We start from the raw sequence: 21,830 nt of genomic DNA on the forward strand, positions 1-21,830 counted from the left end.
TTTGCAAACACAGAAAAGACTGCAGTTCTTTAGAACACAAAGACCCAGTACACACAGAGAACAGATTGTTCATAGACTTGCTCAGAGCAGTTTCTCCACAGTCACATAGACACACTGTGGGTTCTTCACATCCAGGCATACATTACAGGTTCTTCAGACAGCCCACAGATAGACTAACTAGATTCTTCAGACACAACACTGTAGATAATGTACAGGCAAGCAAATGACACACAGCAGATTCCAGACACACACACACGCGCGCGTGCACACACACACACACGCAGATACACATACGCAGACACGCAGACAGACACACAGACACACAGACACACAGACACACAGACACAGACACACAGACACAGATACACACACACACACACACACACACACACACACACACACACACACACACACACACACACACACACACACACACACACACACACACCCCGGCACGCGCGCGCGCGCGCACACAAGGCGCCTCCCCCCAGCCCCCAGTGGCTCCGCACAGGCTGAGCCCGCCCCTGGTCCCGCCCCTGCAGGGGTGGTAGCAGCCCTGCTCACAAGGCCGGCCCCCGGCCCCGGGCCCCTCGCGGATCCGCCCAGCTTCGGCTGCCGGGAAGGAGCACGGTCACTAAATACCTGGAACGGGGTCCCGGGCCTGGCCTGACCTCCGATACGCCGCTGGTTCGGGGCCAAACAATCAATGATGGCGTCGACGCTGCGCGCGCATCTTCAGCCCCGGCTCGGCCGTGCGCCTGCGCCGGGACGGCCCCGGAACTACAACTCCCAGAAGGCTGCGGTGACTGGTCACCCCCCCCCCCCAAGGCGCGGTGCGTTGGCCAGCGGCGCCAAGTCCGATTCCTCCCCAGCATCAAGAAGACCAACCCCGCCTCTTTCTCCGCGACTCTTACCCATGCCCACAGAGCATGGCTGTGCTGTCAGTACAGAAAGAATGGAGACCCGACATTCTCCCCTGTCCCTCCAAGCGCGGGTCCGGTGCCGCCTCTTCAGAAGACCGGCCTGGTCCAGGCCCTTCTAGCGCTGCCCAAATCACCGGGCCTGCGCTCGCAGCCGGGGGTGCAGTGGGCAGAGCAGCGGCCCCGCGGTGGTCAGACACTTGGCACTTAGCGGCATTCCGATTCACATCTGGCTCCGGCCCCAGTGCCCCGACACAGGCCGGTCCGGCCCTCAGAGCGCCAAGTCCCAAGAGGCCCGAACTGGCCTCCCTGCATCCTCGGCGGAATTGCATCGAATGATTCCTTTGGACTTCCAAAATACTTGACTAGGCTCGCGTCAGAGTCACTAATGGAGGGGTGGAATACCGGGGTGGAGGGGGGTACGGAGGCGGAGGGGAAAAGCTGAGCTATTGAGGCCGGGGAATTTGTTCTTAAGATTGTGTTCTGAAGAAATGTTTGTGTATGGTGTGTATTCTGAAGAATGCATCAACCCGAGGACAATGACTACTACTCTCCTGCATGAGATGATGCAGATCTCGCTCTGATTCCAACTAGTGCAGTAATCCTCTCTGTCGACTGCTCTCTGGAGTCCTGTACCCACTATGTTGCCACAATTCCCCAGGTGTCTTTGGATTAAAAAGAAGAAGAATCAGCAAAACAGAAACCAGTTTTCTACCTTTACAAAAATCCATGGTTTATCTGCAGACAGACAAACACATGCAGTTCTGGTCACCATAGTTCATGACTTCCCAAGGCAGAGCTTGGAGACATCTCAGAAAATGGAAACTACAATGCATCAAGAGGATGAGGTTGCGGCTATATAAACTGATAAACAAATGGTTAGAACCTTCACCTGGGGCAGAGAGAGGGTCGTTCTAACATCTACAAAAATCATGAAGACATATACACTGAATATGATCTTACTCACTAAAGCTTGGTGGACTAGCAAGCTGACACAGGCTCTGTAGTTAAGTGTACCTATGTTGAACTCCAGCCTCAAACACTTGCTACCATGTGACTCTGGCAAAGTCATTTAACTTCTGTATGCCTCAGGATCTTCATCTGTAAAAGGGGGATAAAAGAGTAAATGTTGAATAAATTTTAGCTATTTTATTATTTTTATTACTATTACCAGTTATTACTACTTTGAAGATGGAGAAAAGTAATTTTTGAACAAAAAGTACTATTAAATGTAGCACCTAGTTGCCCTTAAGAGTGTTAAAATATCTCTATGTTCAAGAATAGTTTAGATAATATATGGCTGATAGAGCTATAATAGGTCATTTTAGAAAACTAGATTAGAGCCCCAACCTTTTGAATTTGACATTAAGGGCAATCTTGTGCTGCCCCTACATCAGATCTTACCCCATATTCCAATTCTCACATTCTTCTTAAAGTCATCCCTCAACAGATCTCTTGAGATTGTGAGAAAAAAAAAATCCATCCTCAATAATTTCAATCTTTGGAGTTAATAAAAACCAGATTTCAAACTGGGTGTGTGAATATGTCTGGCTATCTAATATACAGGTATTATTCCCAATAAGAATAAATTATTTCAAATTTTAAAATGACCATTTGCTGTTCTCTTTTAGGGGTGTTTGGATTATAACTGAAAAGAGGCCAAAATATTAACACTGTTATTAGAGAAACTTTCAGTCCCAAAGCCACATTTGGAGGCACAGAAGATAGTAACTGTTAGGGTCATCCCCAAGGCATAGAAGGACAACTAACCTACCACAGCTGGGCTGCATCATGCATCACTATGCAGAGCTTGCCCTAGTTGAAACCACAGAAGATATTTAAAGGAGAGGAAGGATTGGTTTTGGCTGCATTTATCAGGCTGAGTATGCATATTGGACTATTTGTAGAAAAAGATTCAAAGCAGATAAACCTAGCAAATAATAACATTGAGTGAACACTAAGGTATGCAACATACTTTATATGTGTCATCTTATTTGTCCCTTATAGCAACTTTGTAAGATAGATACTCTTATTCCCATTTTAGACATGGGAAAAACATGGCTGAAAAAGATTACATTGAAATTGGCAAACATTTGAGGAAAGATTATGAACTCAGGTCTTCTTTACTCAAAGACCAGAACTATATCCATGGTGCTATATTCCCCATGAAGATGTTTTCTTTTGTCTATTTCTTAGTACACTAACTAGAAGAGAGGTACAAGGGGATGAGTTTGAGTATATGCATATCCCTTCCCCTAAATACCTGGTAGAGTAGAGCCAAGACCAGAGCTCAAAATTCCTAACACACTGCTCTTAAAAAAAGAGAGAGAATAAGAGAGACAGAGATCCTTACCTTAACCAGTCCCATGAGTCTATTCATCTGATTTTAAAAATGTGTTAAGGTACTAACAAAGTCAATTTTGAAAAGCTAATTTGATCACAAAGAAGAAAGCCAAATTTTACACATACATGCATACACACGTGCACACACACACACACACTCCATGGGGTTAGAGGGGTGAGAAGAGCAAAGGAACTTCAGCCTCCAGGAGGCAGACCCAGAGCACTGGGAGTCATGGCTCACAGCAGTGGAGGGAGTATCCTGACCTACACCCTGGGATCACGGGGTACAACTTGGGGGATCAGTGGGGGACCTCTGCCAGAGCGAGCTTGTGAAGCCCAGCCCTCAGGAACTCAGCAAGCAGTGTGGCCACTGCAGCCCAGATCTGGAACTAGAAGCAGGCAGAGCTAGTAAGCAGAAGTCCCCAGGGCATGAGTGCTAAGCTTAGTGAGGGGGGTGAAGAGAGACTGCTGAGCCTGGAACAGGACTCTGGGGCTCTGAACACATTCAGATCCTGATCACAGTCTAGGCCTCCCATAGAATAGCAAGCCCCCCCCCCCACCTCAGCCCCATGGCAGAGGGGTGTACTTATGGTCATTCACAGATCAGGAGGGAGGACAGAGCCTCACACACAGAGATCCTTGTGGCAGTGTCCCAATAATACTCAAAAACTCAGGAAACACCCCAAAACCAGGCTCAAGCTGTGCAAATGAGTAAGAGGAACACCATTTAGAAATACTTTGCCTGTGATCCCAAGAAGGATCAAAACACTCAATCTGAAGATGAGGAAGTACAAGCTCCTGCATCTAAAGACTCCAAGAAAAACAGAAATTGGGCTCAGGTTATGACAGAGATCAAAAAAAGACTTTGAAAATCAAGTGAGGGAGTTAGAAGAAAAATTGGGAAAAGAAATGAGAGAGATGCAGGAAAAACATGAAAATGAAGTCAGCAGCTTAGTCAAGGAGATCCAAAAAAATGCTGAAGAAAATAGCATGTTAAAAATCAGCATAGGTCAAATGGATACAACAACTCAAAAAAGTTATTGAGGAGAAGAATGCCTTAAAAAGCAGAATTGGCCAGATGGAAAAAGAGATAAGAAAGCTCTCTGAGGAAAACAAATTCTTCAGACAAAGAATTGAACTGAGGGAGGTTGCTGATTTTATGAGAAATCAGGACACAATACTTCAAAACCAAAAGAATGAAAAATTAGAAGAAAATGAAAAAACAACTGATTTGGAAAACAGATTTAGGAAAGATAATTTAAAAAGTATTGGAATACCTGAAAGTCATGATCAGGAAAAGAGCCTTGACATCATTTTCAAAGAATTACTACAGGAAAATTGCCCTGATATTCTAGAAGCAGAGGGCAAAATAGAAATGGAGAGAATCCACAGATCCCCCCCGAGAAAGAGATCCTAAAAAACCAATCCGTAGGAATATTATAGCCAAATTCCAGAACTCCCAAGTCAAAGAGAAAATATTACAAGCAGCCAGAAGGACACAGTTCAAATATCGTGGAGCTGCAGTCAGGATCACACAGGACTTAGCAGCAAGTACATTGGAAGCTCGTAGGGCTTGGAATATAATATACCGGAAGGCAAAAGAGCTTGGAATGCAGCCAGGAATCAACTACCCAGCAAGGCTGAATGTCCTCTTCCAGGGAAAAAGATGGACTTTCAATGAACCAGGGGAATTTCAAATGTTCCTTTTGGAATGGCCAGAGCTGAACAGAAGGTTTGCTCTTCAAATACAGGACTCAGGCGAAGCATAGAGAGTTGAGAAGAGGAAAATATGAGGGACTTGATGATGATGAACTGCATGTATTCCTGCATAGAAAAATGACACTGATAATATTCATATGAACCCTCTCAGTTAATAGAGCAGGTAGAGGGAGCTTTTATAGTTGAAGCAGAGGAGAAAGCTGAATTTGAAGATTAAATATGGTGCAAAAATGGAGTCAATAGAAAAAGGGGAAATGTAATGGGAGAAAGAAAAAAGAGAAGGGGAATAAGCCAAGATATTTCATATGATAAAATTTTTCTTTATTACAATGAGCTACTGCAATGATATGGAAGGGGGGAAAGCAAGGGGGAATGAGGGAACCTTTGCTCTCATCAGAGGTGGCTAGGAGAGGAAACAGTATTTATACTCAATGGGGTATAGACATCTGGAGTAAGAAGGAGGGGGGACAGGGGGAAGGGGGGGATGTGAGTGATGGAGGAGAGGATGGACCATGGGGGGAGAGTGGTCAGATATAACACATTTTCTTTTTTACTTCTTGCAAGGGGCTGGGATTAGATGGCCTGTCTGGGACCATAGGGGGCCAGGTGGATGCTGGGCCTAAGGGATAGTATGGGGGCTCGGGGCCTCTTGGCCCCAGGACCAGGGATCTGTCTGCTGTGCCACTCAGCTACCCTACAGCAGAGTGAGAGTGAAAGGAGAGAGAAAATATAGTACATGGTAGTGGAGAAATACGAAAGGAGGGAGTTGCAATCAGCAATGGCAACAGTGGAAAAATATGGAAGTAACTTTTGTGATGGATTTATCATAAAGAATGTGATCCACACCTGACAGAGTTGTTGGTGTTGGAACAAAGACTCAAGCACATTTTTTATTATTATTATTTGGGGCGGGGTACAGGGCCAATGGGCCTGGGTGGCCTGCCTGGGGCTGCATAGCAGGGTGATCCTTGGGTGTCTGAGGCTGGATTTGGATCCGGGTTTTCCTGGCTCAAGGGCCAATGCTCTGTCTGCCACCCAGCCACCCCTACTATTATTACTATTTTATTTTATTTTGGGTCTTTTTTTTCTTTTTTTGGTTTTTGCAGGGTAAAAATCTGTATGATTTATTTCGGGTGGCTTGCATGTCACATGGCTGGGTGACTGTTGTGTGTACAGGGCTGGATGTAGGCTAGGGTGCTCATGGCTCCAGGCCTGGTGCTCCATCCATTGTGCCACCTGGCCACACCTACAATTATTACTATTATTTTTTTTATTTAAATTTTTTTTCCTCTCCCCCCTTACTTTATCACTCAAGCGAATCTCTATGGGGGAGGGGGTATTTCATTTATTCTTAAATAAGAATATTTTATTAATGTATAAAACATTATTTGTACAAAATGAGAATAAATATTAAATATATATAAAAAAAGAAAATCCACTTATTCACTCCTCTTGTCTCATCTCAATTCTTGTCTGAATCAGATTCCATTACCTGATCCATAAGTTATCTTTGGGCTTGTCTTCCCATGCTGCTTTTAAAGCATGAACTCAGCTCCCAGATTACAGCCTCTTCACTTTGCCCTAGAAGAACTGAGTAGATATAACTTTAAGACAAAGTATGTAATCAGGCAAGGTTTTTCAAATGAATTTTTAATAGTAATAACAGGAACATAAATAAATACAAATATCTGGGAAAAACACAGATAATGTTAATACAGATTTTCTTCCCTTTTACTCTCACTTCAGTAATTGAACAGTTTTATCACCCACCACCCTTCATAACAGTTGATAAAAGGTATTGAGGAAAAACTTGTAATCATAATCCAGTGTTTTGGATCAGTATGCAGGTTATGGATGGAATGTCTTTACTTTTATGGATTTATTTCGCAATGGTAGCCTTTGTATTTTGCTATCATTAAAGTCAAAGCGTTGTAATGAATCAAAAAAGTAAAAAATATCAGTGTCAGCAAAGGTTGATTCATTTCTTTTCAAAGCAGTTCTATTCTGACTAACATTAGGGTAAAAGATGAAGTTGTTTTTGGTGCTGACAAAATTGAAAGACAACACAATGTTTTCAACAACAACAATGACCAGCAAAAAAAAAAATAGCCTAATTCCTGTGCTTGCTACTCCAGAGAAATTGCAATATGAAAAGAGCAACAAAATGCACCCCCAAATCTGTTTCTCCAAAAACCATGAAATAAAGCCTTGTCTTCTTGATTTGCTGCAGTACAAAAGGAAAAATGAATTATAAAGAGGACAGAGGAAATTGATATGCAATTAATATTGTATCATACCAAATGACATTTAAATGTTATGTTCTTTTGAATTATGTATACTTTAAAATGCTTGATATAAACTGATATTACATTTAAGCAAATTATAACATCTGATGTTAGGTATCAGGAATTTGGTCATGAATGTGTCCCCTATTATAAATTATTATTATGTGAAAATTAAATAGGACTGAAGAATATTTCAAGTTAAATCCCTTTCCCCACCCATATAAGAATTGGTATAGTTTCTTTGTTTAATTCTTTGTTCTAAAATGTTATTTTTCCTAAATTACATCGTTTTATTACCAGAAGTTAAGTTGGGTTGTTTGTTTGTTTGTAAAGTCTGGATACTTCCTTTATCCAACACACATTTCTCAGAAAATTATTTCATCAATTGTTGTGGCTGCAAGTGATTTATTTTTATAATAAACTCAACAACAACAAAAACAAACATACAAGGAACTAAATATTATTACAAAAGGTAATAAAACAAATTAACAAACCATCAACCAAGAAAATGCTTTTGTTCAGTCTCTTATTTTGTAGTTTTGGTCACTGTGTAATACAGCACTACTTCTGATTTCATTCTAAATCACCTGTAGCCTTTTTTCACATCTTTCACATTTAAAGCACCATATACTATATTAATGACAATTTATCTATTCATTCTCTAAATATTTTTTGTTGTTTCAAATTTTTCCCACTACAGAGAGAATAGCTATGAATATTTTTATACCAATAGGTTCATTTTCATGTTGATGTTGTCTTTAGAGATTTAGTGATTAAAATACTAGGAAGGAGCAACTTTTCTGATTTTTATTGCATGTTGCCAAAAACTTCTCCTAAGATATTAAGAGACTGCATTCCCAACAATATATTTATTTTCTTTTGGTTTGTTTCTTTTATAAGCATTTTAAATACAGATTCAATTTTATTTTTCTTCCTAATATAAGCTTTTAGAGCTATGGATTTTTCTGAGCACCATTTTTGCCTGCATACCATTGATTGAATACACAATTATCTATAATGTAATTATCTTCAGTGTAATCTGTATGGTTTATATAATTTCTTCTTTTACTCAATCTTTAGAGATTATTTTTAATTTCCATGGGGATCTATGATCCCTTCATTCACTGAATCTTTATCAATTTACTGCTTTATGGTATGTAAAACAGTACATAGTTCCTGCTTTCTTATATTTGTTTAGCTCATGATCGACTTTTGCAGAAGTTCAAAGTTGAAAAAAAGAATTTTTGGAATTTGTAAAGAATTTGTTTAACCTATACATATCTATTATATCTATTTTGATACTCTCTAGCTCTGTGATTTCTTATCTTTTTTATCATGTACTGATAAAGATGATTTGAAATCTCTAAGTATAATCATTTAGTTATTCTTGCAAAGCTGTTGAGTTTTTTGAATAAAGAATCTTTAGATGAATATATGTATGTATATTTATATATGATTGTTATAGCCCAATTCATCATTTATAATAATTTTTAAGTTGATATAGTATATATTTTATTGTTTTCCATTCTGAATTTAACTTTGATTAATAATATTGTCACTCTAGACTAGACCCTCAAGAGAAAGTATGCTGACCCCACAGATGCACCTTCCACCATGAACCAGTGGCAAGTGTTTTACTTCATGTTCATTTGGATGGAGCAATCAAGCCTGAGACCATCTGGTACTTTTGCCAGAAGAGAAGAATCTCATTTCCTGTCAAAACAGTGGAGGAACTTTGGGAACTGATCAGCATGGACAAACTCCTAAGCCTCCCAGGGTTCCCAGCCAAGTTTGACTTGTACATGCCAACCATCACAGGTGACCGGGAGGCCATCAAGCAAATGGCCTAGGAGTTTGTGGAGATGAAGTCTAAGAAAAATGTGAAGTATGTGGAGGTAAGGTACACCCCCCCACCTGCTGGCCAACTCCAACGTGGATCCTATTCCTTGGAATCAGCTTGAGGGCGACATCACCCCTGATGACATCATGTTCCTCATCAACCAGGGTCTACAGGAGGGCAAGTGAGACTTTAACAAAGTCAGGTCTATTCTATGCTGCATGTGTCACATGCCAAAACGGTCCCCTGAGGTGGTGGAACTCTGTAAGAAGTATCACCATCAGACGGTGATGGGCATCGACCTGGCTGGGGATGAGACCATCCAGGACAGTACACAATTCCCTGGGCATGTACAAGCCTATGAGGAGGCTGCGAAAAATGGCATTCATCAGACATTTCATGCCAGAGAAGTGGGGCCTGCTAATAATGTACAGCAGGCAGTGGATATTCTCCATGCTGAGAGGATAGGCCATGGTTACCACACTTTGGATGACAGTACCCTGTATAATAAATTGCTGCAAGAGAAAATGCACTTTGAGGTGTGCCCCTGGTCAAGCTATCTCACAGGAGCCTGGAAAGAAGGCACTCCACATGCGGCCATACATTTTAAAAATGATAAAGCTAACTATTCACTCAACTCAGATGACCCCCTCATCTTCAAATCTACCATTTACACAGATTATAATATGACAAAAAAGCAAACGGGCTTTACTGAGGAGGAGTTTATGAGACTGAATATCAATGCAGCCATGTCAAGTTTCCTTTCAGACAATGAGAAAAAGGAACTCCTTGATCAGCTGTACAAGGACTATGAGATATCGCTGATCTAAAGTGTCTCATGGAATGAACAGAGCAAGAGAAAAACGACTGATTCCAGAAAAGCATCAGTAGCCGCCGTGCACTCAGGAACCAGATTCAAGCTTCTTTCACAGTAGGGTGGGGGGGGGGAACTATAATCTTAATCTATTTTCGTTCATGGGACAAGATTGATTAGCAAATCAACTCTTATCCAGCCAGCTGTGCATTAATATACCTTGATGCAGAAACATCTGTCTTCTATCGACTGCTCGTCACCCATGAGACTCAGGGGCTTTTGCTTATACATCATTTAGCTTGGCTGAGATGACCAAATTGTCAGAGGTCAAATCTAAGGCCATTGAAGAAGTGATCCTGATGATTTGCTGGGAGCTGAGGAGGGTGGTGGTGGTGCTCAATCAATAAACTAACCAATCCAGAAAAAAAAACAAACGTCACTCATGCTTTTCATGGCTCAGCAACAATGTGTTGAATTTTTTTTTTTTGCAAGGCAAATGGGGTTAAGTGGCTTGCCCAAGGCCACGCAGCTAGGTAATTATTAAGTGTCTGAGACCGGATTTGCACCCAGGTACTCCTGACTCCAAGGCCAGTGCTTCATCCACTGCGCCACCTAGCCACCCCTATTTTGTTTCATAGCTACACATTTTTTTATATTTATTTATTCTCTTTTTGTACAAATGCTTTTTTTTAATACATTAATAAAATATTCTTATTTAAGAGTAAACAGAGGGGCGGCTAGCTAGCGCAGGGGATAAAGCACTGGCCCTGGAGTCAGGAGTACCTGGGTTCAAATCCGGTCTCAGACACTTAATAATTACCTAGATGCGTGGCCTTGGGCAAGCCAGTTAACCCCATTTGCCATGCAAAAAAACCTTAAAAAAAAGAGTAAACAGAATACCCCCTCCCCCCACAAAATATAGACTCGCTTGAACAATAGAGGAAAGGGGGACAAAAAAAATTAAAATTAAAAAAAAATAGTAATAATTGTAGGTATGGCCAGGTGGCGCAATGGATGGAGCCCCAGCCCTGGAGTCATGAGCACCTGAGCCCACATCCACCCCTGTATACCCAACAATCACCCAGCCGTGTGACATGGAAGCCACCCCAACCCCAATGCCCTGCAAAAAACAAAAAAAAAAAAAGAAAAAAAGATCCAAAATAAAATAAAATAGTAATAATAGTAGCGGTGGCTGGGTGGTGGACAGAGCATTGGCCCTTGAGCCAGGAGCACCCGGGTCCAAATCTGGCCTCAGACACCCAACGATCACCCTGCTATGTGGCTCCAGGCAGGCCACCCAGCCCCATTTGCCCTGCACCCCCTCAAAATAATAATAATAAAAAAATGTGCTTGAGTCTTTGTTCCAACACCAACAACTCTGTAAGGGGTGGATCACATTCTTTATGGTAAGTCCATTGCAAAAGTTACTTCCATATTTTTCTACTATTGCCATTGCTGATCACAACTCTCTCCTTTCATATTTCTCCATTACCATGTACTATATCTTCTCTCTCCTTTCATTCTGACTCTGCTGTAGGGTTGCTGAGTGGCACAGCTGACAGATCCCTGGTCCTGAGGCCTAGAGGCCCTGAGTCCCCACACCACCCCTTAGGCCCAGCATCCACCTGGCCCTATGGTCCCAGACAGGCCATCTAATCCCAGCCCCTTGCTAGAAGTAAAAAAGTAAAATGTGTTATATCTGACCACTCTCCCCCCATGGTCCATCCTCTCCTCCATCACTCACATCTCACCCTTCCCCCTGTCTCCACCCTCCTTCTTACTCCATATGCCTATACCCCATTGAGTATATATGCTGTTTCCTCTCCTAGCCACCTCTGATGAGAGCGAAGATTCCCTCATTCCCCCTTGCGTCCCACCTTCCATATCATTGCAATAGCTCATTGTAATAAAGAAAAATCTTATCATATGAAATATCTTGGCCTATTCCCCCTCTCCTTTTTCTTTCTCCCATCACATTTCCTTTTTTTTCTATTGACTCCATTTTTACACCATATTTTATCTTCAAATTAAGCTTTCTCCTGTGCTTCAACTATAAAAGCTCCCTCTACCTGCTCTATTAACTGAGAGGGTTCGTATGAATATTATCAGTGTCATTTTTCTATGCAGGAATACATGCAGTTCATCATCATCAAGTCCCTCATATTTTCCCCCTCTACTTCAATCTCCATGCTTCACCTGAGTCCTGTATCTTAAGATTAAACCTTCTGTTCAGCTCTGGCCATTCCCAAAGGAACATCTGAAATTCCCCTGGTTCATTGAAAGTCCATCTTTTTCCCTGGAAGAGGACATTCATTTTTGCTGGGTAGTTGATTCTCGGTTGCATTCTAAGCTCTTTTGCCTTCTGGCATATTATATTCCAAGCCCTACGAGCTTCCAATGTACTTGCTGTTAAGTCCTGTGTGATCCTGACTGCAGCTCCACAATATTTGAATTGTGTCCTTCTGGCTGCTTGTAATATTTTCTCTTTGACTTGGGAGTTCTGGAACTTGGCTATAATATTCCTACGGATTGGTTTTTTGGGATCTCTTTCTCAGGGGGGATCTGTGGATTCTCTCCATTTCTATTTTGCCCTCTGCTTCTAGAATATCAGGGCAATTTTCCTGTAGTAATTCTTTGAAAATGATGTCAAGGCTCTTTTCCTGATCATGACTTTCAGGTATTCCAATAATTTTTAAATTATCTTTCCTAAGTCTGTTTTCCATATCAGTTGTTTTTTCATTTTCTTCTAATTTTTCATTCTTTTGGTTTTGAAGTATTGTGTCCTGATTTCTCCTCAATAACTTTTTGAACTGTTTTATCCATTTGCCCTAAACTGGTTTTTAGCATGCTATTTTCTTTAGCATTTTTTTGGATTTCCTTGACTAGGCTGCTGACTCATTTTCATGTTTTTCCTGCATCTATTTCTTTTTCCCAGTTTTTCTAACTCCCTCATTTGATTTTTCAAAGTCTTTTTTGATCTCTGTCATAGCCTGATCCCAATTTCTGTTTTTCTTGGAGTCTTTAGATGCAAGAGCTTGTGCTTCCTCATCTTCAGACTGAGTGTTTTGATCCTTCTTGGGTTCATATGCAAAATATTTCTCAATGGTGTTCCTCTTGTTTCTCTGCTTGCTCATTTTTCCAGCCTGAGCCTGGTTTTGGGGTGCTTCCTGAGCTTTTGGTACACTCCCACAAGGATCTCAGTGTGTGAGGCTCTGTCCTCCCTGCTGGTCTGTGAATAACCATAAGCACCCCCCTCTGCCCCAGGGCTGAGGTAGAGGGGGGACCTTCTCTTCTATGGGGGGGGGCCTAGACTGGGATCAGGATCTGAATGTGGTCAGAGCCCCAGAGTCCTGTTCCAGGGGCAGAGGACAGAGCTCTGCAGTCTCTCTTCACTCCCCTCCCTCAGCTCAATGGGCTCATGCCCTGGGGGCTCCTGCTTACCTGCTCCACCTACTTCTGTTCCTGGATCTGGGCTGCTGAAAGACCATGTTGCTTGCTGTGCCCAGAGGGCTGGGCTTCATGTGCTCCTATCTGGCAGAGGTCCCCCTGCTGTTCCCCCACTTTGTGCCTGGTGCTCCCCGGGGTGTAGCTCAGGAGACTCCACTGCTACGAGCCTCGGCTCCCAGTGGTCTGGGACTGCCTCTGGGAGGCTGAATTTCTTTTGCTCTGGCGGGCCGCCCCTCTGACCCTGGAGAGCAGAGCCTTTCTGCTCTTTTCCAGGTTACCTTGAGTAGGAGAACTGTCTCATTCTGTCCCTCTGTAGGTTCTGTCTCTCGAAAATTTAGTTCAACATGTTGAATTTTTAACTAGGCCCCCATTTCAAATCTATTATTTCTGAAATGTTTCCTATAAGTATGGTTGGTGGTGTTTAACAACATTATGTGACTATTTTGCACTTGGCCAATTTGTGCTCAGTAACAGTTCTTGGGTCTACTTTGACAGAGAGTTGGTGTGAAATAGTGGAGAGTATTAGTCTTGGAAATTGGGAAGCCCTAGGTTTAAATCCTACCTCTCATATGATTAGTTCTAATTATGCAACAGCTACTTGATGAGCTGAATACCAAGCTACTTAATTCAGAAAATATATATTTCATAGTAAGCACTTAATATTTATTGAATTAAGCTTCTTGCTGAATTATTAAGTAATAGACTTCTCTGAGGCCTAGGCAAATAAGACTGTTTTCTAAGTTATAGACAGATGAGGGACAAGATGAACTCACAAATCCTTGATACACTTAAGTCTTTTTTTAATCCACTTAGAAGAAAATGGAGAACTTCTTAACATCATTTCTATTAATTCAAACTGAGCAGATCTCTAAACAATATTGCTGTTCTTGGAATTACATTAGTAACTATGACAGCTACTATGACTTGGATTTCCCTTTTATCAGATGGGAGCCTTGATTTGGGAATACTATGCTCCCCCCATGCCCCTTTACTTTGAGTTTTTTTTAATTCTGCCATATCTTAAATCTTAAATGACTTAAATAATGTTCTAGGAGTCTCATATTTTACTATCACCTATTTTATCTTGCTTGTTTTAAAATATATATTTCACTTTTTCTTTTTTTGGGTTTTTTTTTTTTGCAAGGCAATGGGGTTAAGTGGCTTGCCCAAGGCTACGCAGCTAGGTAATTATTAAGTGTCTGAGGTCAGATTTGAACCCAGGTACTCCTGACTCCATGGCCGGTGCTCTATCCGCTGCACCACCCAGCTGCCCCCTAAAGTATATATCACAAGGATGACAGATCTCTTTAAATAACTTTTTGGAGAATATTTGCTTCTCAAAAATCCATATATTTTCTTCATATAAAACATTTAATTTCCCTAGGCCAAGAACATTGGATTTTTATGGCTTATGTGTCTTAGTTTTGTAAATGTTGGGTTTCATTTTCTTCATTGTTAATTCTTTTTGAAAATATGCCCTGATGCCAATAATTTCCAGGTCAGTAATTTCTTCACTTCTTATAACACTGGATAGTATTTTTCCCTATTGTTGTAGTGTTATAGTTTAAATATAATGTGTCTGGATTTGATCAATCTTTTTTAAGGGTTCTTTTTTCTTCTATTTATATTTAGCTAGTTGCTTTGATCAATTCTGAAAATATTCTGAAAATTTCAATTAATCAGCAAGCATTTATTTAGTGTCAGGCACTGGGGTAGGTGATGGGTATACAAAAATAAAAGTCTCTGCCTTCAGAGAGTTTATATTCTATTGGAAAAGACACATATATATATAGGAATAAACACAAAACACAAACAAAATCAATACAAGGTAATTCCAAAGGGAGACACTAGCAGCCGAGAACATAAAGAACTCACATAGGTAGGGCTGTTTAAGCTGAGTTTTGACAGAACCTAGGGATTCTGTGAGGTGAAGTAAGGAGTGCATTCTAAGCATGAAGTGCTGTCTAGGAAAAGGCACAGATACAAGGGAGAAAAATATATGAGGAATGGTATGAAGGCCATGGACCACAGTGCATGCAAACGGTAGCAGTATATAATTGATAGAAAGATGGGTTGGAAATGATTTAAGACTTTAAATGTCAAACAGAAGACTATATTTTTCTCCTCCAAATAGGGAACTAGAAGAGTTTAATGAATAAGGGACTGTTATAGTTGACGTGTGCTTCAGAAATACCACTTTGGTAGTTGAATAAAGGATGTATTAGAGAAAAGAGAGACTAGAGGCAGGAAGATCAATTAGATACAGCAATAGCTCACATTGTAAGTGTATTCTTAGGCCCTGTGAGTAAAGAGATGGATGTAAAAGATGTTGTAGAGCAGGGTTGGGGAACCTTTTTTTGGCTCAGAGCCATTTGGATATTACATCTTTCTCAGGCCACATAAAATTATCAGCTTAAAAATCAGTCTGCTGTATTTGGTCAAACATTTAACTAATTCATTCCTAAAAATAACTAGATTTATTGAATTTTGAATCCTGAGGGTGCCATGGCAGTGCCAGATCAAATGATTATACAGGCTTTCTCTGGCCAGCCAGATGTTTCTTGCTCCATTGTGGAGATAGAAAAAAATAAAATTTGGCAACTTTGGGGTTTTTTTTAGGTTTTTGCAAGGCAAATGGGGTTAAGTGGCTTGCCCAAGGCCACACAGCTAGGTAATTATTAAGTGTCTGAGGCCCAATTTGAACTCAGGTACTCTTGACTCCAGGGCTGGTGCTCTATCCATTGTGCCACCTAGCCGCCCCTTGGCAACTATTTGGTTGAGCAGGGCAAGGAAGAATAAGGAGAATGACTCTAAAGTTATGAACCTGGTTGAGCAGGACAATGGTGCCTTTGGCAGAAATAGAAGTTAGGAAGAGGTATGGATTTGGGGTATGGTGAAAATGAGGAATAAATTGTTTTGGACATGTCGAGTTTGATATGCCTACAATATTTAGTTAATAAGAAATTTCCTGAAATATAGTATCCAGAGTAATTTGTTTTTCTAAGTTCTCTGGGGTATAATACTCAGATTACTGCATTGTGATTTAACATTCAGGTGTGTTACTTGTATGTGTTTTTCAGTAGTTTAGATAATTCCTTAAGCCTAGATTTGCAGTTCCAATATTCGATGTGAGTCTGGTTTTAGATGCTATAAATTTCTGAGTTTTACTGTATTTTCCATCTACTTTTATTTTTTATATCTCTTAATTCTCAATATTTTATTTCTTTCAACAGATTTTCTTAGCACTGTCAACTTTTACTAATTTCTCTGAAAATGCTGTTTACTTACCTCAGAACAGCTCATGGGATAACTTTGCATTTTTTTTCTTTTCCTATCTCCCTTGCTTTTCTGTATTTTTTGTCAAATCATATGAATGACAATATTTTTGATTTGTATTAATTTAAAATTTTGCTCATTTTAAATTCTGGTTGCTTTCAAATCTTTTGTATGAATTTTTACCCAATTTTCATGATTATTAGGAGCCTGGTTTTCTTCAGTCTTCTTTCTCTGTGCATCACCTTAGATATATTTCATGTTTTCTGTCTTTAAACCAAAATCATTTAAAGAAAACCATAATTTCATTGGGCTGCCCTAGGCAATTATAAGCACACTTCCTACTGAGTCTTGTATGATACTAATTCTAAGAAAAACAACCTAATTTATTTTAAGTAAAAATACTAACTTCTATTGGTATCAATTCTTGTTAGATATTAATAGATCCAGGGGGCAGCTAGGTAGCATAGTGGATAAAGCACCAGCCTTGGAGTCAGGAGTACCTGGGTTCAAATCTGGTCTCAGATACTTAATAATCACCTAGCTGTGTGGCCTTGGGCAAGCCACTTAACCCAATTTGCCCAGCAGCAACCTAAAAAACAAACAAAAAAAAATATTCATAGATCTACTAGTGTTTTATCATGAACAGTGATGCAAAAATATTTAGTAGGAGCTTTATGAAAACAAAATTGGTAATTAACAAAACTCAAGTAAAAAATTATTAATAGTCTTTAAAATATTTTGGTTGAATTAATTACTGGCAAATTGATCAGGAATTTCTTTTTAACATAAGCTCCATTGTAGACACACACACATATACATATATGAGGAAAGAAAGTATGTGAGGGGAAAATGAGGAAATGTAAATAGAAACATTTTTTTTCATTAAAATATATTAAATACAATCACACAATGTCAAATTGTGATACTATGACTATAGGGAATGAAAGCTACACCTAAAAGAAGGTTAAAACATTTACTAAATCCCCAGTATTACTTCCCATTGTGAACTCGTTGATGTCTAATCAGGGCTGAACTATGCCTAAATGCATTTCCACAATGAATACATTTATATGGTTTCTCTCCAGTATGAATTCTCTGATGTCGAGTAAGATTTGCATGCAGGCTGAAGGCTTTTCCACATTCATTACATTCAAAGGGCTTCTCTCCAGTATGTGTTATATGATGTTGAATAAGATATGAACTTCGAATGAAGGCTTTTCCACATTCATTACATTCATATGGTTTTTCTCCAGTGTGAATCTTCTGATGTTTAGTCAAAGATGATCTGTCACAAAATGCTTTCCCACATTCACTACATGCATAAGGTCTCTCTCCAGTATGGATTCTCTGATGTTGAGTACAGTCTGTACTTTGACGGAAGGTTTTCCCACATTCACTGCATTCATAAGGCTTCTCTCCTGTATGAATTCTCTTATGTTGAGTAAGGTGTCCACGAAGTCTGAAGGCTTTTCCACATTCATTACACTTATATGGTTTTTCTCCAGTATGGACTCTCTGATGTTGCCTAAGGAGTGCACCCTTACTAAATGCTTTCCCACAATCATTACATTTATAGGGTTTCTCGCCAGTATGGACTCTCTGGTGTTGAGTAAGGAGTGCACCCCTACTGAAAGCTTTCCCACATTCATTACATTCATAAGGTTTTTCTCCAGTATGAATCCTCTGATGTTTAGTCAAAGATGATCTATCACAAAATGCCTTCCCACATTCATTACATTCATAGGGTTTCTCTCCAGTATGAATTCTCTGGTGTTGAGTTAAATGTTTACTTTGACTGAAGGTTTTACCACAATTATTACATTTATAGGGTTTCTCTCCAGTATGAATTCTCTTATGTTGTGTAAGATTTCCACGAAGTCTGAAGGCTTTTCCACACTCATGACATTCATAGGGTTTCTCTCCAGTATGAACTCTCTGATGCTGCATAAGTAGTGTACCCTTACTGAAAGCTTTCCCACAATTATTGCATTTATAAGGTTTTTCTCCTGTATGGATTCTTTTATGTTGAGTAAGATTTCCTCTAAGTCTAAAGGCCTTTCCACATTCATTACATTCATAGGGTTTCTCTCCAGTATGGATTCTCTGATGCTGCATGAGGAGGGCACTATTACTGAAAACTTTTCCACAGTCATTACATTTGTAAGGTTTCTCTCCAGTATGGATTCTTTTATGTTGCAGTAGAAGTGCTGCTCTATGGAAAGCTTTTCCACATTCATTACATTCATAGATTTTTTCTCCAGGATGAATTCTCTTATGTTGAGTAAGGTGTCCATGCAGTCTGAAGGCTTTCCCACATTCATTACACTTATAGGGTTTTTCTCCAGTATGAATCCTTCTGTGTTGAGTAAGGTTTCCACGAAGTCTGAAAGCTTTTCCACAGTCATTACATTTATAAGGTTTCTCTCCTGTATGGATTCTCTGATGCTGTCTAAGTAGGGCACCCTTATTAAAAACCTTTCCACATTCATTACACTCATATGGTTTCTTCCCTACACAGATTTTCTGGTGCCCAATTAGATGTAAATTACACCTGAAAGCTTTTTCATATATATCACATTCAAGGTCTCTCTTTTTTGTAGGAACTCTCTGTTCTGTAACAAGGATTGAATTCAAACTAAATTCATAACACTCAGGGTCTATCTTTCCAAGGAAAATTTTCTTTGGGGAAATTGTAACTTGTCTCAGATATTTTTCTTTGTTTTTCAACTGCTTTCCAAAGTGGTCATCAGACATCCTGGTTTCTCCTAATTTAGAGTACCCGATATCATCTTTTGTGAAGCTTTCCACTGTTGCCTTCTGAGATATTTCCTCTTCAGAAATGCCCTGCATGGGAATTGGATCCTTGGGTTCAGGCCTGGTTCCCCAGTCTGAAAGAAATCAAGAAAGAAAAAAATGCAACTGTGCCCTATGGATGAAACTACATTCTTGAAGAAATGAAACTACCATAAGAATGGGAAAAATAATAATTGGTATAAAGCAAATATAAAGCTTAAAAATTAAGATTTAGCAATTGGAGAGGGAATGAGAAGGATAAGTAAAGACCAATGAGAATAGTACATTAGCAGTTGGAAAGATACATATTTAGTGTGCAAGGAGATCATAGACAATTAAGTCAATCAAAGAACATCAAATTATGAACGCTATCTGTTGGAATGGCCTAAAAAGAGGGGGACATAAGACAAATGTGAAGAGACTGAGAGGCAGGAAATCCGAGAAGTCCACAGTTTCATCACTCCATGTTATTATTATAATGGCACTCTTCCAAACAGATCATATACATTGCTACCAAAGAAATCCTTTTAAGCAACAATTTCATTCCTGTGACAATACCCCTGCAGTTTGAGTTCTCCTGCTCTCCATAACTATAATTAGGGACCATCTGTACCCACAGTGATACCATCTTTACCATTCTCTATTTCTGTTGTCATTTCCTACACTGTTATAAGTTCCTGGTTGTCCTCATTCAGCAGGAGGTTAAAAGCAAAATATTGTTACTCCATTATCTGCATCACCTCTACATTCTATTTACTTGTCTCCAGTTTTATATTCCTAAAAAAATGAGATTTTAAACATTTATCTATTCTGACTCTGAGACTTTTTTTAAACTATTTATACCTGACTTCCTCTATTTTACTTCTAATTCCCAAATTCCCAGACCTTTGACCACCTTTGGACCTTTGACAGGTGAGGAACAACAAAAGTGGTTTCCTGTTATTATAAGAGGAGGTTTAAGAGGAAGTATAGGTAAGAATTCCATTGACTAAATTTCTATAGAGATCAGTCTTATAGGTAAGAGACAATAAGGAAAGCATTCAATAAAGAACTCCAAAAAGGAGAAAAAATAAGAATTATTTGAATAGATATGAATTCATAATCAACAAAGGTTTTGTTTTTAAGCTATGAACAGAAGATGGAAGCAATAACAGGTAAGAAGACAAATACAAAAGTGAAGCAAGCAGGGTATTATAAGATCAGAAATTCTAAAGTAAAAAAAATTAATTCAAGCTGATAAAGGAAACAGGATAATAAAAAGGATTTTTTTGTTAGAATGTTTTGTTTTGTTTTAAGTTAAAAGGACTTTGGAATAGAGTGGATGATGACAGACTACTCGATTTTTGGCCTTTATTTTTTTCCTACCAAAGAGAATGACTTTGGAACTGGAAAGAATGAATATGGCTAATAGGAAAAATTATATATATATATATATATATATATGAAAGGATAAAGAACATATTTAGCTTTCCTTGATAAATTCAAGTCACCTGGTTCAGTTAAACAACTATCTTAAATATTGAAAGAATTAGTCAAAGTAATTGCTGAGTCATTATGGTGGAAAATTAGAGAGGCTATGTTAAGATTGGAGAACAGTTCTCCCCCAAATTATTTACATAATAAAAAAGTACCAATGGCAGATTTAGAATTAAAAAGCAGCATTTCTTTGAAAGGCTCAACAGACTCTTAACCTTCCACTCATTGTATTCAAACATTTAAAACTTCTCTGGGACCAAATTATGTATTATTCAAGTTTTCTTTAACTCCTTGAGCATACTGATTTTTCCTATCCCTGAACTTTATGCCTTCTTGTTATATTTACTTAATCAATATTTTTAACTTCTCCATTTACGAGTTACAATTCATCTCTATCCCAAACTGTGGTTGTCCTTTCCCTTCCTTCCTTTTCTTTTTTTTCCCCCTCAATATAGTTAAATATCAATTTTGTTGTCCTGATTTCTTCAACTTCAGTTCATTATGAATTCTAACACAACTGATATCATTCTTTCAGGACCATACCATGCTTTTGTATTCATCCTTCAATATCTGTTTTTGCTTTCATCTTCTGTACATCTTTAAAATATCTAAGTTAGTTGATGAGTGACCTGTGTATCCACATTAGCTTCTATAAGTGTATTCCACCTTTCTTCCTCACTGAATTGTCTCTCTTGTGTCTTCTGATGGAGTTAGTCTTTCAGTATACATAATCTTGGATGGAAATTGCAGATGGACAATGAGCTGAGTCCAAAAATGAACCAGAGGAAGACAGCAAGTTAGACTTCATTTGGAAAAACCATGCTTCAACAATTCCAAGCTGTTTCTGATACCAAAAACAATTTAATATCAATATTCATCCAATGGGGCTGTATAGATGGAAAAAACACAATAACTATAAT

At 39.4% G+C, this 21,830-nt stretch overlaps 1 protein-coding gene and 1 pseudogene across 8 annotated transcripts in view; one reads left to right on the top strand and one right to left on the bottom strand.

Annotated features, from left to right (window-relative positions):
- The window catches only part of LOC141505582 (uncharacterized), an 89,217-nt gene that overhangs the window by 51,576 nt on the left and 15,811 nt on the right, over positions 1-21,830 (bottom strand). For 4 of the 8 annotated variants that reach the window (XM_074211525.1, XM_074211520.1, XM_074211523.1 and 1 more), the window contains exon 1: positions 643-712. Coding sequence is in view for 2 of the 8 variants with exons in the window: in XM_074211519.1 (XP_074067620.1) it covers positions 17,632-19,529 (1,898 nt within the window). In the remaining 6 variants the exon portion in view is untranslated. Of the gene's footprint in view, positions 1-642; positions 733-10,559; positions 19,530-21,830 lie in introns of those variants that run through there. The other 4 variants (XM_074211521.1, XM_074211524.1, XM_074211526.1 and 1 more) reach the window with 4 other exon arrangements.
- Positions 9,004-9,934, top strand: LOC141505963 (adenosine deaminase pseudogene; annotated as a pseudogene).

Source organism: Macrotis lagotis, chromosome 1, assembly GCF_037893015.1.
Source record: "Macrotis lagotis isolate mMagLag1 chromosome 1, bilby.v1.9.chrom.fasta, whole genome shotgun sequence".
Classification (NCBI taxonomy): Eukaryota; Metazoa; Chordata; class Mammalia; order Peramelemorphia; family Peramelidae; genus Macrotis; species Macrotis lagotis.